The sequence below is a fragment of the Seriola lalandi genome, unplaced genomic scaffold, assembly GCF_002814215.2.
Source record: "Seriola lalandi dorsalis isolate HSWRI2012SDOR001 ecotype SW California unplaced genomic scaffold, Sedor1 jcf7180002054582, whole genome shotgun sequence".
NCBI lineage: Eukaryota > Metazoa > Chordata > Actinopteri > Carangiformes > Carangidae > Seriola > Seriola lalandi.
The window spans coordinates 468,811-484,790 of record NW_019525135.1 but is presented as its reverse complement, the minus strand read 5'-3'; the positions used below and the strand labels follow the sequence as shown (position 1 = coordinate 484,790).

Sequence of the window (15,980 nt, the reverse complement as noted above, 5' to 3'; positions counted from 1 at the left end):
TCAGTCTTGTGTGACTTTATTTGTGTTTAGTGGTCGTTTTCACTGTGCTTAGTCACACCTTGCTGACTGAGTACGTGAAGGGAGGGAGGGTTGAGTGCAACATCTCGTGGCAGTGTCGATCGTTTACACAACCTAAGTCTGTAACGGTCTGTAAGTGTGTTGACATAGTAACGGTAACAATAGCAACGATCCTGCCCCTCTTAAGATTTTATATTTGGCTTAAGTAGTAAAGATGTAAACAGCTCTGCGTTAGAAAACAGATGTTATTAGGTTGTGTTTTACTAACAATTAGTTGCAACAATCAACAATAGTCAGGCAGTGGGGGAAACAAACCCTTGTGTGCTTTATACACGCTCAATATCTGTCACCATTATCACTTTAATATCTGAACAAGTTTCCTCCATGGCCTGAAGAGGTGAACACAGTTGTAGGGGTCTTGGTCATAGATGTTCCTCTCCCTTGTCTTTCTTTTGGTAATAGATCCTTCTTCATCAATAAAGATGAGTTCACGAGTGTGCTAGAAAACAACAAAACCTGAACAAAATTCAAGTTTTGAAAAATATTTTATCATTTGTTTCACCTCTATTATATACAAAATTGTAACCCCCGTGGTAAATTCTGTCCTGGGTTGAAAGATTTCTTCTTTGCACGTGAAAAAAGAATCTTTATTCAATTGACAGAGGAAGTTATGCTCACACAATACTTGTGAGCAAATTTTGCAGTTTAAGCCAGGCTGACAGCAAGTCCTGAACACTGTAAGTGCCTGCCAGTGGTCATTAACCTCAACTTCTGCATGTTGTTTTTTTTTTTTTTTTTACTGTTGCCAGATTTTGAACTGTCCTTGATGGGATGCTGCTGTGTCCTGTGTCGTGGAGTAATGAACTACATGTAATGAAATTAGTATTTTAACTACATTTTGCATTAGCTTGCTGGTAGTTCAGTTACATTTGTATGTGCATAGGGAGTCATGTAGTTAAATTACTTTTTTGACATTTTTGTGTAGTTAACTACTGAAACTACAGTTTTGGCCCATTAAATGAAAGGATTGATTTTTTTTATTTTACCATTGCTTTTCTACTGTAATTGAACCCACCTTGATCAGCCCTGCCCTGTTTAATCTTTCATCCTGACCTCTGTGAAGACATACCCAGGTAATGCATTTGTCAGGCAGTCCACACCACATACTTGACCTTTGTGAAGTGCATGTGCAAAAGACAAGGGCGAGCGTTGCTCAATGGTCACACAGCTACAACGTCATCATGAATAAACCTCCTGAATCTCAGCCTGAGGAAGACTCACCAAGCAATAATTGTTTACAAAACCAAAACTGACATTCCTTGCACTTTCCCATGAATAGTGAAGCATTTTATTTTTTGGTTTATGTATGACCTGTGAACAAGCAGGCACTCTTAAACTCTTTCTGAGAAACTGTTTTATATAGAGAAGGTTGTACAGGTTCTTTATAGTTTTGCTTTCTCAAAAGGTGCATTTGCACCAACACAGGTTTTTATATTATTGAACTTTCTTAAATTAAATCCTGTAATACAACTTGCATGTAATATCTGACCTCTACCACTAGATTTCACTGTCCTCTCGAACGTAACAGGATTGTTTTCTGACCAGTAAAACACAAACTATGACAACTCCTTTCCTCTCTGTCTCTCTCGCTCTATCTCTCTGATCTATTTTTAGAGGGTAAAGGGACACTTTGAGAGCGGAGTGGCAGGCTTTCTGACGCCTCCTCGCACTAATAATTCAGCTGCTTCACGCAGCAGCAGGAATGAAAACCAGCAGCCAGCTGTGCTCTCCCAGCAGCACCGACCACATGTGGCTATCTGATGGAAATATTCACTTCTTATTAATAAAGAATTGGGATAATTAACTCTGGCTTTTTCCTGCCCTTTCACGTGTTTCACCATCTCTTTTTTTCAGAGCTACTTTTTTCCATTCAGTTTTTTCTTTGTCTTGCCCCATGTAGAAACGAGGTTAAAACAAAAATTTTAACTTTGTATAATGAACAGTATTATAATTATAAACTTTGCAATGGATTTTCCCAATAATGGTTGTTTTAATAAGTTGTAATATGTTAATATAAAATGGATATATGTGTTGTTTTAAAATTATTTAGAAAACAACATAACTTTGACTGATTTGTCTCTATATTTGTATTTTATAGCTGTTTTAATGTCAGTTAGAGTTCTGATGTCTGCCAAGCCAAGAGTCTCTTGAAAACCAAAGTATAGTGTATGTTGGACATGTCCTCAATCAGGTCAAACATCTCAGTGCACCACATTACATAATACTTATATAGTTTAGATGTCCAGCAACTTCATTTGGAGATATCTCAAATGTTGTGGATATGGTTGTTAGTGTGCTACATAACCAATAACCTCTGTAGCTTTATACTATATAAGGAAAATATTATTAAATTAACTTGATAAAGTGAATATTAACTTAAAACATTCTAAAATGACTACGGGAAGAAAAAGACCTGATATCCTGTGTTTTTAAGATTCAAGAAACAAGAAAGTGAGGTATGCATGTATAACCTGTAAATTAATATCATACATATATGACATTTATTGGTTAAATCTAGGCCACTAAGTTTCTCGGTGGAAATCAAATTTTAAACATTGCAATTTTAGTGGATGAGAGCAATGAAAAAATATCAATATTGATGTCCATTAAAGTAGACACTGGGTTTGAAGGGGTTCATTATTGTGTAACTATTTTTGTCTTATTTTTGGTTTAGCTGTAACCTTTTTATGAACCTGCCTTTCCCCTGACCCTAAAAATCTCCATATTTCTCTCTTGAATTCTCATGTATCCTCTGTCGTCTTTTATAGTTCACACTCTCTCGAACACACACACACAGACACTCTCTCCCTCCTTCCCTCCCGCCTCTCCTTTTTCCTTTCTCAGTCTTGTCCGGTTTGCTCATCTTATCTGACCTAATTCATTTTTCTGCCAGAAATAATTCAGATTCATTGACTTGAATACACACACTCATAAATAAAACATACAAACACAATGTGTTCAGTTCTCAGACATGCTCTGACCGTTCTTAAACATAAAGGATTTCATCATTTATATAAGAGGACTAAATCTGTGTAAAATGTTCTTCATATATCTCCAGTAATGCTGAGACTGGGGACGTCTCCCTCTGGAGAACCAGGATTATTGCAGGAAACGCAGCAACAACCTGATCCCATGTCCCCAAAGAGACCAGAGAGGATTAGGTCTTTCACATGGAAAGACTTCACAAACTGGATCAAAGGAGAAAAGACAGTCTGTGTGAGGTAAAGCAAATCCATTAGCCAATATCTATGTGTATGACATATAAAGGGACACTACATCCATTATGATACTTGCAAGGATATGTGTTCTTTAAACAACCTTTATATGTGTTCAGTAAAATTGTAGATCCTAAAATCAGTGCTTTCAAAATTGTGTCTTAAGTGAAAAGATAGGATGAACCATTCAGTGCTTTGTAAACCTATAAACTAATCTGATTGTCCAGTTTTATTTGCTAGCAACAATTAAAGTGCTCGACATGTTAATGTTACTTTGTATTCAGATGAATCAACATGAATGTACAGAAACATGTTTGCTAAAGCAGTGCTTTCCAAATTCCAGTGGGTCTACGAGATAAATAGTCACAAGATGATTCATAGTAAAAGAAAAAAGAAAATACATTATTCTGCTACAATAAAATTTAATTCATTTTTTGGACATTGGTTTGCTTTTTTGTGAAATCTGAGTTTGATCTCTTTAGCCTTGTAACAGGTTTTCAAGTCAGACAATTAGAGTAACCTGTGAGGAGGGGTCACAAGACACTGTGTGTGATCTTGTCCATTGGCCAATGCATGATAGTTAATAGGCTGCTGATAACTGGTTCTTCTCACCTCCTTCTGAAACTCTTTCTCAATCTGTATGTCTTACCTGCGACATGGAGGGCTCATTTGACTCTCGCACATTCAAGTTGGGTAGATGTAGCCCATTAAAAGCATCCCCAGGTGGACACAACTACCCTGGGAGGCACATTAATGCAGTGAGCTCCTTTTGGACCACATGAGAATGAGATGGAAACAGAATGAAATAAAGGCAGTCATTATTCAGTCAATATTAATAGGTGTAATCACTTTTTCATTCCTCTGAGAAAAGACCCCTGCACACTTTCTCTCTGAACTGCGCTTCAGTCAGGCCTGTAATGACTTTTCTCACTCAGTAACCTACATGCAACTTCTGTAAATGGGAGACACGCTTTTAAAAATTCATTTGACCTCTGTTTTATTAATCTTCTTTGGTATGGTGACTATTCTTACATACAGTTGGAGATGCCTATAGCTGATGGATGTTCTATGTAGGTTACAAGCCCATTACACAGCCAATACCATAAGGCTGCACACACACTTCCCATCTGGAAACAATTGTACAGTATACTGTACCATCTCTGTGTCTTTCTGCTCTTGCATAATCAGAATAAACACAGACACAAACATGTTATCACTGGTGCCTAATACAGATCATACATGTGTTAACTATATATGTTTTGAGTAAAAATGGAAAATATGTCTTTTTATTTGTTGCTGCACTGATCCATAATATGTGTAATTTAAGGAAATAGTTTGACATTTTGGGAAATACAATTATTTGCTTTATTGCTAAGAGTTGGATGGTAACAAAAAACTACTAAAGAACTACTAAAGTTTTCCAATTAACAAGTAATAGCCAGCTCATTTAATTGCTTCAAAAACCCAAGTGCTCTCAAAAGCTTTGCACCTAATCCCCTGTAAAGCCAAAAATGATATAATGAGTTGGGTGGATTTTGTTACCTTTGGACAGAGCCTTGATAGCTATTTCTCCCTGCTTCCAGTTTTTATGCTAAGCTAATTGTTGTAATTATTGTACAGACGTGATATTGGTATCAGGCTTCTCAACTAAAGCTGTAATTATGCTTCTCCAAAAATACATGTAAATGTCTCTGAGAACCTGCAGTGTGTTACGGATAACAGTGGTGGCTCGCAGAGGGGCCAACACACACTTCCCAAATCTCATCAACACACTCTGCAGACCTGCATGTTAAGCAAGCTGATTGTTTGATTAAACTGTCGGAAGGAGGTGCGTTCTAAACATAGACGAAAAACAAATCTAAAGCAACTAATTGTATGTAATTTGTGTTAAAAGAAGCAGCGACGCAAACATATGCAAACGACCCCTGTGCATGTTTGCTTAGTTGTAGCCTAGGCAAGTATAATTCTAACTTGACTCTTGGTATTAAAGCAAATAAGTGTACTTTAGAAAATGTCAAAGTATTGCTTTAAAGGTGCCATATGTCAGTTTTCTCTGCTGCGTGGTGATGGTCGCTAGCCAAGAGCTTCAATCGTCGTTGAATTGACAAGATAAGAGGTTAGAATACGTCCTGTGATCAGTACTATCTCTTCATCCGCTCATGCTGAACTGAGAACAGACTGGATGCTCGGTGACTCAATAGGCTACGATGGGACAGGGCTGGTTAGCATGCTAACGTCAGTACAAGTACAGAAGAGAGATAAGAAGAGATAAAAGTTAGCATTGGTGCTGCTTTCCGACAGTGGAGACAGTTCTGGTGGGTAAAGAAATGAAGTTTGACGCTAATTGCAACGTTTTTTAGACTGGTGAGTTAACAGCTGCTGTTAATGTTAACGTTGGCTGTGCAGCGATAGAAAAAACGTACATATAGCACCTTTTAAAAGTGAAGCTACAGCCAGTAGCTGTACCAAAGTGTAAAAAATGGTAATTTCTTGTGTTACTGGAGGTTATGTGTCAAACTATTTCCTTACCTTCAGACAGAGCCAGCTGCTGGTTGTAGCTTAATATTTAGCGTATAGGCATGAGAGGAACATCAGTCTTCTCATCTAACTCTCAACAAAAATGCAAATAAGTGTATTTACCAACAGAACTATTTCTCTCAATCTTAATATAATCACAACCTCCAACAAAATATTTGCAGCTCAGGATAAGCTCATAATTGTTGTTGACTCCATTAAGGCTCATGGCTCCTTGAGGTTATAACACACGCTTTCATTTTTAACACTAACAAGGAAGTCTCATTAAACAACAATGATCAGTTAATCTGTAGAAAGTTCATCACGGAGCAGGATATGAAGCTGCGTCAGCCTCACTGCATAGACAATAATCACATCCTGTATTTTTGAGGGTTGTCACCATAAAAGCTTCTGTGTTCTCACTGGTCAGGGCATCTTTCACAGGAACAACCTTTACAAATTATTCATGTTTGTTTCTTTCAGGAGATAGAGGGGGGAAACAGAGTGCACACTGCATTCACCAAGACGCACAGCTGACGGGTGCTAATGTGAGTTACTTACATAATCCCATTTCTAGAGATTCAGAGAAATCCTGACCTCTGGTAACTCTCTCTCCATGATGGGGAAAGAGAGAGTGAGCAAAGCCAACAACGTGGCCTTGAATGGCCATATACTGCAAAACCCTGTCCCTGGTAGATCTAACGTTCAGTGTTTTTCATGTAAAAGTGGGTGATATAATTTCACTTGTTTGCTGTTAAGTTTCATCTGAGAATTTACTGAAATTACTTCAGCAATGTGAATTTAAGGTGTTTTATCATCCATGTACAACATCTATTCTAATCTAACACAGAGTAAGAAAACTATACACCTGCCCCATCTTGCTTGAGGCCCATACAGGCATCTGCCTTACTCCTTTTGTCATATGTGACTGCTTCTCAAATAAGTAACACATACAGGAATAATGAAGTTGCTTTTCCACTTGATTTAACTGAGGCTACAGAAAAATAATTGTAAATCCTGCTGAACAACACTCCTTGCTTAATCTTGCTGTAGGGCCTCACTATATTTACCCAGATCTCATCTGTCCATCTTAAGAAAAAAGAGAGGTAGTCCTCACTGAATTTTTCAGTCTGGCAATACATTTTATGACCCACAACCCACAAAATCTTTGTTGGGTATGAACAAAAATTAAGCTATAAAAAGCCTATAGATAAATAGGAAGTGACAACTCCACCTACAATTACCCCAAATTCATTAAAACACATCCTGAAGAAAGAAAAGGACATTATGTGTTTTTCATATGCATTGTAAAATATGAATAATAGCTGTTTCTGTCAGGAGACCCAAAGTGGAGTTGTCATTTTTGTCTGTATTGCCTTTTTTGTTTGTCCCACAACTACACTTGGGGTTGGATGTGCACACCATCCACCTTCTTTGCATATTTGACCGGCTCCCTGACCCGTCATATCGGTATCTGCGTCAGTCTGTCCTTGTCGTTGCTTTCCTCGGTGTCCGTCACCTGCTCCGAGGTTGTCCCTCTGTGGTAACACACAGTCACCGTGGTGTTCCCGCTGTCCTGACTTCCCCTGGTGTTCGTGGCGCAGGAGACGCCCAGCGTCACATTCAGCGGGCTCTCCTGCTTCAGGTTCCCGGCTTCGTTGCTCGCCATCACTGTCTCCACCGCTGCGCTCACAGCGGCCCAGCACCCTCGTCCGCGGCAGCGCAACAGGCGCAGAAAGGCGTCTCTAAAATCCGCGTTAAACGCATAGATGACCGGGTTGAGAGATGAATTGCTCCAACCGATCCATACAAAGACATCAAAGGTTTTTTCACTGACGCAGTGAGGGCCCCGCTGTGCCCCCGGGACCCCTGGTCCAGGGCAGAAGGGCAGAGCGCAGTTCAGGATAAAGAATGGCAACCAGCAGCAGACAAAAACACCCATGATGATGCTCAGAGTTTTGAGGACTTTTGTCTCTTTTCTGATGGAGACTTTGAGCTCCCGGTGTGACTGATTAGTGCGTGGAGAAACTGAATGTAGACTGATATGAGACTGATATGAGTTGGCACCGATTTCTGTGCACAGGTGAGGAAATACTAGTTCAGGGTTTACATTCGACCTACAGCTCTGCGCGTGCTCCGCCGCACGCTCCAGGGAGGATATCATGCGGATCTGCATCTGGGCTATCCGGTAGATGCGGGTGTATGTGACAATCATGATGGCCACGGGGATGTAGAAGCTGATGAGGGAGGAGGAGATGGCGTACGTGCGGCTCAGGCTGGAGTCACAGCTCCCATCTATGCTCTCACCGTGAAGCGCCAAATCTTCCCCACTTGGTTCACCGATCTCCGCCCTGTGCCAGTTCAGCTGCACGGGAACGAAGGAGATGACCACGGACACCGTCCAGGTTACGCCGATCATAACAGAAGCCACTTTCTTGTTCATGCTCCTCTCGTAGCGGAAAGGGCTGGAGATGGCCCAGTATCTGTCCACACTTATGACGCACAGGTTGAGGATGGAGGCCGTGGAGCACATGATGTCGCAGGCCAGCCAGGTCTTACAGAACCCGCCAAACGGCCAGAAACCGGCCACCTCAGCCACAGCCTTCCACGGCATCACGAGCACGGCGACCAGGAGATCTGACAGAGCCAGGGACACGATGAAGATGTTGGTTACTTTGGCGCGCAGGTGCCGGTAGCGATAAACGGCTGCGCATACCGTGAAGTTGCCTAAAAGCGTCCAAATGATAAGCAGCGCCAGGACACAGCCCGTTAGAGCTCGGTGTGCCGGTAACTCCTCCCGGCTGCCAGCTCCTACCAGTGCCAAGCCGGTTGTGTTATTCATCGCCTGATCCTGGGCTCGGCCATAAGTCAAATTGCAAGGAAGATATTGCCACGTACTCCTGCCATGAACTCCAAAAAGACGAGGGGCAAAATAGTCACCGGGAGCGTGGACCGCGCGTCCTGACTGCTCCGTGCTACCGCTCTGAGTGCAGAGCAGATTTACTGGGGACCACATGCACCACCAGCTGCTACTCACGGCTGACAACACAGCGCAGAGACGCACAGGGCAGAGAGAAGTTTCCCATCAGAGAGGAGACAACCGTGTCAAGCCATGATGTCTGTATTCATTTACTTTCACTCTGCATTACTGTTTTATGTCCCCTCTCTCATCCCAATGATTTTGTCCCACTTCTCCTGATTCCCACTCTGCACGGGAAAAGACACGCCATTAGTGGCTCCATTGTAATTTAGGACTGACTTGCTAAAAGTGAAAAAGTGCTATAAAAACACTGCCACATCAAAGAATAATAATTAGTCATTTTTATGAATACTGGATCTTTCAGAATAACATTTACATTTACATTTCAGAACTATAATTAAATAAAAAAGGTAAATACGGGTACTGAAAAAGAAATACCCAACAATAGAAAAAGAAAAAAGAGTGAAATAAACAAATGAAACAGATGATACTTCCTTATTTAAGGGAAACACTACAAAGTAAGATGAAACAAGGTGGAGCAAACACAAACCCATCTACCCTGATATTTATCTACAATAAACTGCATATAAATGCCACAGGCTGTGTAGTGTCTGACAAAAGACCTGTCTTTATTTCATTTGACTCATTCCTTGAACTTATCTTTTCTGGACGAGAGCAGGTATTGGACTTATGATAATGCTATTGTTGCATTTTAATCTGCTTGTCAGTATTTTGTATTTTCTAACTTTGCAATTTTCTGTTTATTTCACCAGCCATCCAAGGAGGAGAAGGTCTTATTAAATTATAGACCTATCCTTCTTTCTTGAGCACATAATATGCCACAGCTCTTGTTATTGATTATAGTATGTATTTATATGTGTCCACAATTCATATTGTCCAGTGTGATTTTGTTGGAGGCCATAAGCTGCTTGCTCCATTGCTACTAAATCTATTACTTCTGCAAGAGTTCATCAGGATTACTGCCAGAAATACAGATGTAGTAAGGCACGTGTATTTGCTTTTACTTTGTATTCTCGAGTTGTTTTCAATACAAATAAACTTGACTAGACTTAATGAGTTTGCAGGAAAAAAAACAGGCCTTATGTTAGCTTGATTTATAGTTTATTTTATTTTCAATTATTTTACTTCATTCATGCAACACAAACTTTCTGGATTTGAACTTGCAAATTTGTGAGATTTCTTTAAAATTTCTTTAAAAAAATTTCTTTAAAATCTCACAAAGGCACTTAACTCCATGCAAAGTGTGTAATACATTGTTGCACTTTGTGGTGTCTTAGATGCCTTTTCGCCCTTTACAGGCAGGCGTGGTCTCCTTGTCCTCCTCCTCCTCATCATCTTCCCCAGTGGCTCCCAGCAGACAGGTTTCAACCAGGGCCCTCATCACGGTGTAGGGGTCGCAGTTGGCAGCAGGACGTCTGTCCTCAAGGTACCCGCAGCCCATGAGGCTGACATGGCCAGGGATGCGAACACTAACATTACGAACAGGCTGTGGCTGTAGAGAAGTCATGGAAAGTGCAGGTAGTGCTCTGACCCGTGAGGCGAACAATATTGTGTCAGCACCACCATGTGGATCGTAGACACGGAGGTGCTGAGAATGACGCTTGCCCAGTCTTCTTATCGCTTCTTCTATCTATAACATCCCGGAGAACAGATTTTATATATACATCTATTTCTAAACAACTATTTTCTATACATTAAGAACACTGTGTGTGTGTCTGTGTGTGTGTGTGTGTGTGTGTGTGTGTGTGTGTGTGTGTGTGAGACTCCATTTTCTGAAACTTACTTAAGTCCCCCTTCGCTCCTCATCTCCTTGGTGCTGAAGTTGATGTGACAGCCTGATGTGTAAATGTTTCCCTTAATGGGTTTAACATCCAAGGAGGCAACAACCCCAAAGTCTTCCCAGACGGTGCAGAATGTAGCGGGCCATCCACAGATGATCCTCCATTTCAGCCCCCTCACACGGGCCGACCTGGAACTCCCACTGCAAAGGAGACATTTGAGGATTTGTAATTCGTGTCCTTCATTCTGGTTGTGCGCACAATCACACAACAATGTCCTGGAGTGTAAATTGTGTGAGGCCTTGAAGTATTTTTTTTATTTATTGATCTACTTGGCATTTATTTTGGTCTTTATTGGACCTTACAGTGTAGACACAGAGAGGAAATATGGGGAGAGGGAAATTATTTGCAAAGGTCCCAAGCCATAATTGATTCGGGGACATTGAAGTTTTATGGTATGTTTCTTTACCACTGGACTAACAGATACTAAATGAAACAATATTTTAACACAATTTCTTTTCCTGCGCATATGAAACTCAAGTGGTTAATTTAGGGCCTTTGTTGCATGTCATCCCCCTCCCCTCTCCATGTTTGTCTGTCCACTACTGAAAACAATGTGACACTGTCACTCATAGTGATGAACCTCCAGAGAATTAGCACCTGAATATACAGCTATGTTCAGTATTATGGAGGATAAAGTGAGTTTCAGCTCACTGTTTAGCTGCTCAGCCCACTGTTCTTGTTCACTTTCACCACTCTCAGCGTTTTCAGCTGCAGCTGGTTAGGCTCAAATAAATGTATGAGCAAATCAAAAGTAGTAAAATAGTTTTTAATAAATTAATGTTGCTAATTTATTATTGAATATAAGCTCTGTCTGTGCTCCATGTATATGATGGTGGTAAAACAGTTCAAAACCAGTCAGACAACCTGTTCATACCTGGGAGGCAAAATCTTCTGCATTGGTGCCACAGACCTTGCCACCAGCATATAGGCAGGCTCTGTAGTGACACGGAAATGTCTCTCCCATACACTTTGTTAATGCCCACAGCACAAGCCACTGAGAGTAGAACTAACACAAAACGAGTTGATGGGGAAACAGTTACAAATACAAAACACAATAAGAATTTGAATCATTGCTGCTATAACATTACATACTACATTTTTCAACTATAAAAATGAATTGTTAACACTCTTAATACACAATAGGTTTTTGTAGCTCAATATTTTCATAATCACACCTCCTGTAGATTTTCTTTAGTTTCATCAATCCAGACTTATGTGACCTGACACTCTGCAATGTTGGCAAGTGACAGATAGTGCTTCTTGACTATCTTCTGAAGACTGAGGTTCTTGGACGCAGCAGACATGATGATTTTCTCCAGATTCTTGGAAACGCTTTTCTTCAAATAGAGCACTCCTTCTTACAAGAGCATTTGTTGCTAATGCACTTTCCATTCCTCCTAAAAAATATGGGTATGTTCAAAAGCGTATAAAACCAGCTCAACGACCCTCATATCCTATCACCTAATGAACAGCTGTAGGGTCTCCCTCTATTTACCTAGATTAACTGAGCTTTATAGCAAATTTCAGCTCATTGTTTAACTGTCTTGCGTGCAACTTTACTGTTTGTGTTCACTCTCACTGCACCGTCGTGTTTTGCCACAGCAGGAAACTCTTTTCAGGAAAAAAAAAAGCTCTAAAACCTCAGTGTAAACCACCTGCTAAGCAACAATCAGCAGACACATAATTAGTGACTTAATGGTGAACACAGTATAAATAACATTATTGCACGGAGTATCACTAATATTATTATTATCATAGCTACCAGTCTGACAGTGCTTCAATATGACAATAGGCTATATACAGCTGTTCAGATCTCTCTCTCCCCCTCTCTGCACTCATTCTTATCCATCCCCTTTCTCTCCTCTGAACCTGACTGGTCGAGGCAGACGGCCGCCCACCATGAGTCCAGTTCTGTCAGAGGTTTCTTCCTGTTAAAAGGGAGTTTTTCCTCTCCACAGTCGCCATGTGTTTGCTCATGGTGGGAACTGTTGGGTTGGGTCTATAATATTGTAAGGTCTTGACCGTACTCTATAAAGTGCCTTAAGATAATGTATGTTATGATTTAGCGCTATATAAATACAATTGAACCAAAGTAAATTAATGTTTCCCTCAGGAGGTGGTGGAGTCTTAAAACAGAGCCATGAGGGAGTGAATATTGCGTTTACCTTGTAGTCAGCACCCGACTCTAGATTAATGATAATTTAGTTCCATAGCTGCTGGATGTGTTTAAGCAACTGTTTGCAAACAAGTAACAAAATCAGCCTATCAGCACCTGGACAGAAGTGACAGACTAGAAGCAATAACTTCCTGGAGACTTGTCGTCACAGAGTCTTACAGAGTCTTTGTGGTACTCCACAAATCACCCTTTGGACAGAGCCAGGCTAGCTGTTTCCCCCTGTTTCCAGTCTTTACGCATATTTTCCAGTGAATTGTAATATGACCGCGTCGCCCCTCCTCTGCCTGCTGCCTTTAGGCAGTATTGTTCAAACAACATACTGCCATGATACTGCACTCTAAATTTAATACCCCTGCTTCCGGAACACTCTCTCTCTCTCTCTCTGTCACACACACACACACACACACACACACACACACACACACACACATACACACACAAAAGACACTTCTGTAGATAAAAGCAGACTTTCTGGCCAGGGACAGAACCAGATGGCGCTGCTGAAGTTGGAGCATCAGTGAGGAATGCTGAAATAGCACTCAAGCAATATTTGATCTTTATTAATGGCATCAGGGTTTTGTTTGAATACAGATTTAGCTGATGGAGACAGAGACAGATAGTCCGAAGCAGAGGGCGGGATCTGATAATCAGATTATCTCCATCATTTTTGAGAATTTGTACTATTTTTATGCATTTGCTGATTTAGGACACACTGGAATTACATCCATTTGTTGAAATGATTTGCTTTCACATGGGCATTAATTTCCTTTCTTTTCCTAACTGTGAGTTAATGGTTGTATCTAATAATAATGATAATTTAAAAGTCACAACATATTGTGCCATTACATTCCTGAAAAATTACTCGTAATTAAGGTCACAGCCCAAACGTGCATGAAAGAGACACAGTTATAACGAGTTTATTTGTCCTGACATACAGTAAGTGTAAAATAATAAATAGACTAGAAATGTTCTCCCTGTTACTGTATACAACAGGGAGCTCCAATACTTTCTAAAGCTGCATTCAGAACCACCAGTCCCATCTCTTGCGCATATCCGGACACAGTTGTCACTTTGCTGTGTTTCCCTGCAGATCTCATCTGGGTTGTCTCTGAACACTTCCTGTCGCACTGCTTTTTCAACATTGTGATTTCTTTGTTGCACTTTTCTCTCCCCCTGCGTTGGTTGTCCTCCAGCTGCCTCTCGAGGCTTTCCTCTCTTGCTTTCTGTTGCTCTATCTTCATTTTGAGGACTTTTAGCTCCTGCCTCAGAGCCTCTGTTCTCCTTTTCTCTGCTCTCTGGTTCTCCATTTGTATGTCTCTTTCTCTCTGATTTTCATCCCTCTCATGCCTGAGCATGTCCTCCATTTGCTTTTTCCTCTCCTCCTCCTTCCTGCTCTGCTCCTCCAAGAGTTTATCCAGCTCTTTCTGCAAAGCTTCTCTCTTCATCTCCTCCCTCTGCCTGATGGCCTGCTCCTTCTGTATTTGCTGAAGTTCCTTCTCTCTCTCTTTCCTCTGGTTTTCCACTCTGTCCATTTGCATCTTCTCCTCCATTGCTCTTATTGTTTTCTCCTCGCACTCAGCCTGCTCCTCCAGCATTTTAGTAACTTTGTTAAGCTTTTCGTGAAGCACTTCCCTCTTCTCCTCCTCCTGTCTGCATATCTCCATCACTCTCACCATCTCTTGTATCTTCCTCTCCTTCTCCCTCTTTTCATTCTCCTCCAACTGTCTTTTAAAGGCCTCCTCTCGAATTCTCGCCAGTTTCTCCCCATTCTGCTTCTCTAACTCCTGTTTTTTCTTCATCTCCTCCATCTCCATCTTGCTTTTTTGCTGACAAATCATTAGCTCTCTTTTGTACCTTTCTTTGATTGCAGCCTCCTGCTTCTTTTTTAACAGCTCCTCCTTTTCCTCCAGCAGCCTCCTCTCCTCCTGCAGCTCCCGATCCAGATCTTCTTCTGCTATCTGGAGAATCTTGCTGGTGTAGTAGCTTCCTTCATTACCCTGCATCATGCTGTCCACTAAGGCAAGCAGCTCAGACACCTGCTCCTTGCTCTTGGAGCTATAGTTGCTGAAGACACAATACCTGCCCCCACATTCTTCCACTAGCTCAGCCAGATCCCTGCAGCCGTCTATCAGACCCTGCTTCACAGATGTCCCTTCTTCCAGAAGTTCTCCATGGGTAAAAACCACCACTGAGAACCTCAAAGCTAGAGAGCCCATCGCCTGTTTGATCTGCCGCACCGCCTCCTTCTCCTCCTGAGTGAACCTCCCGATCTGAACAACAAGGAGGAACACGTGGGGCCCAGGGTACAGGAGGCTAACACTCCTCCTTAGCTCCTTCTGCACCTCCTGTGGAGTCTGATGAGTGTCCAGCAGCCCTGGGGTGTCCAGGAGTGTCAGGTGTCGCCCACGAAATTCTCCACTGGCCCTGCGACAACGCTGAGTGCCTGAGGAGCTACTGACCTTTGCGTCAAAGACCTTACGCCCCAAGATGGAATTGGCAGTGGAGCTTTTTCCACTACCAGTCTTCCCAAGTAAAACCAGTCTGATCTCAGTGAAGGAGGGAGATGGCCTCCTGCCTGAAGAGACACAAAAAGAGAAATGATAGGCTATGTTCAAAAGAACGAAAAAGAAAGAAACAAACAAACAAAAAGTCAGAACTTACCTGTGCAGGTGATGGAAGACAGCTGCTTGCTGATAGATGACATGTTTCTGCTCGCTATCCTCCATAAACTGAGAACAAATGAGAGCAGTGCATCTCTATATAGATCCCAACATTGTGGGTGTGTCTGCCCTTAGGACACATGAATCCCCTCTGAACTCTAACCATCGTCATCACCATGTTTGTAATGTCACTCTGGAGAAAGTGTGGCCCAATAGTCTGTCTCTTTAACACTCAGCACAGCAGGCCTTATCTCTCACTATACACACTCCATCGCGGGGGCATTGTCCAGCACAGTCAACGATCCAGGAAGAAGCCCGAGAGTAAGGTCGGGGGTTGTATGAGTAAGTTGGGGTCAATGTGATTATTTGGGGTCATTTGATTGTTGTGTTGCTTTATCTTGAAAATAAGTTGATTAGCTGCTGTTTACAAACCACCAGGAATCAATAAGTGAGTCACCTTACTGTCAGTGTTGAGTGATTTCATGCAGAACTCTA

At 41.5% G+C, this 15,980-nt stretch overlaps 2 protein-coding genes and 1 pseudogene across 2 annotated transcripts; all 3 read right to left on the bottom strand.

Moving 5' to 3' along the window:
- Window positions 1-4,273: 4,273 nt before the first annotated feature.
- Window positions 4,274-8,914, bottom strand: LOC111664062 (D(1) dopamine receptor-like). The gene has a single exon (XM_023418523.1). The coding sequence runs from the start codon at window positions 8,821-8,823 to the stop codon at window positions 7,270-7,272; it is 1,554 nt and encodes a 517-aa protein (XP_023274291.1). The 5' UTR covers window positions 8,824-8,914; the 3' UTR covers window positions 4,274-7,269.
- Window positions 8,915-10,051: 1,137 nt separating this feature from the next.
- On the bottom strand, window positions 10,052-12,006 carry LOC111664063 (glutamine synthetase-like; annotated as a pseudogene).
- A 1,711-nt stretch (window positions 12,007-13,717) lies between these two features.
- Window positions 13,718-15,604, bottom strand: LOC111664059 (uncharacterized). The gene is made up of 2 exons (XM_023418521.2): window positions 15,487-15,604; window positions 13,718-15,400 (listed from the first exon to the last, which is right to left on the bottom strand). Exons 1-2 carry the CDS (start codon window positions 15,527-15,529, stop codon window positions 13,803-13,805), a joined length of 1,641 nt encoding a protein of 546 aa, XP_023274289.1. The 5' UTR covers window positions 15,530-15,604; the 3' UTR covers window positions 13,718-13,802.
- Window positions 15,605-15,980: the final 376 nt, after the last annotated feature.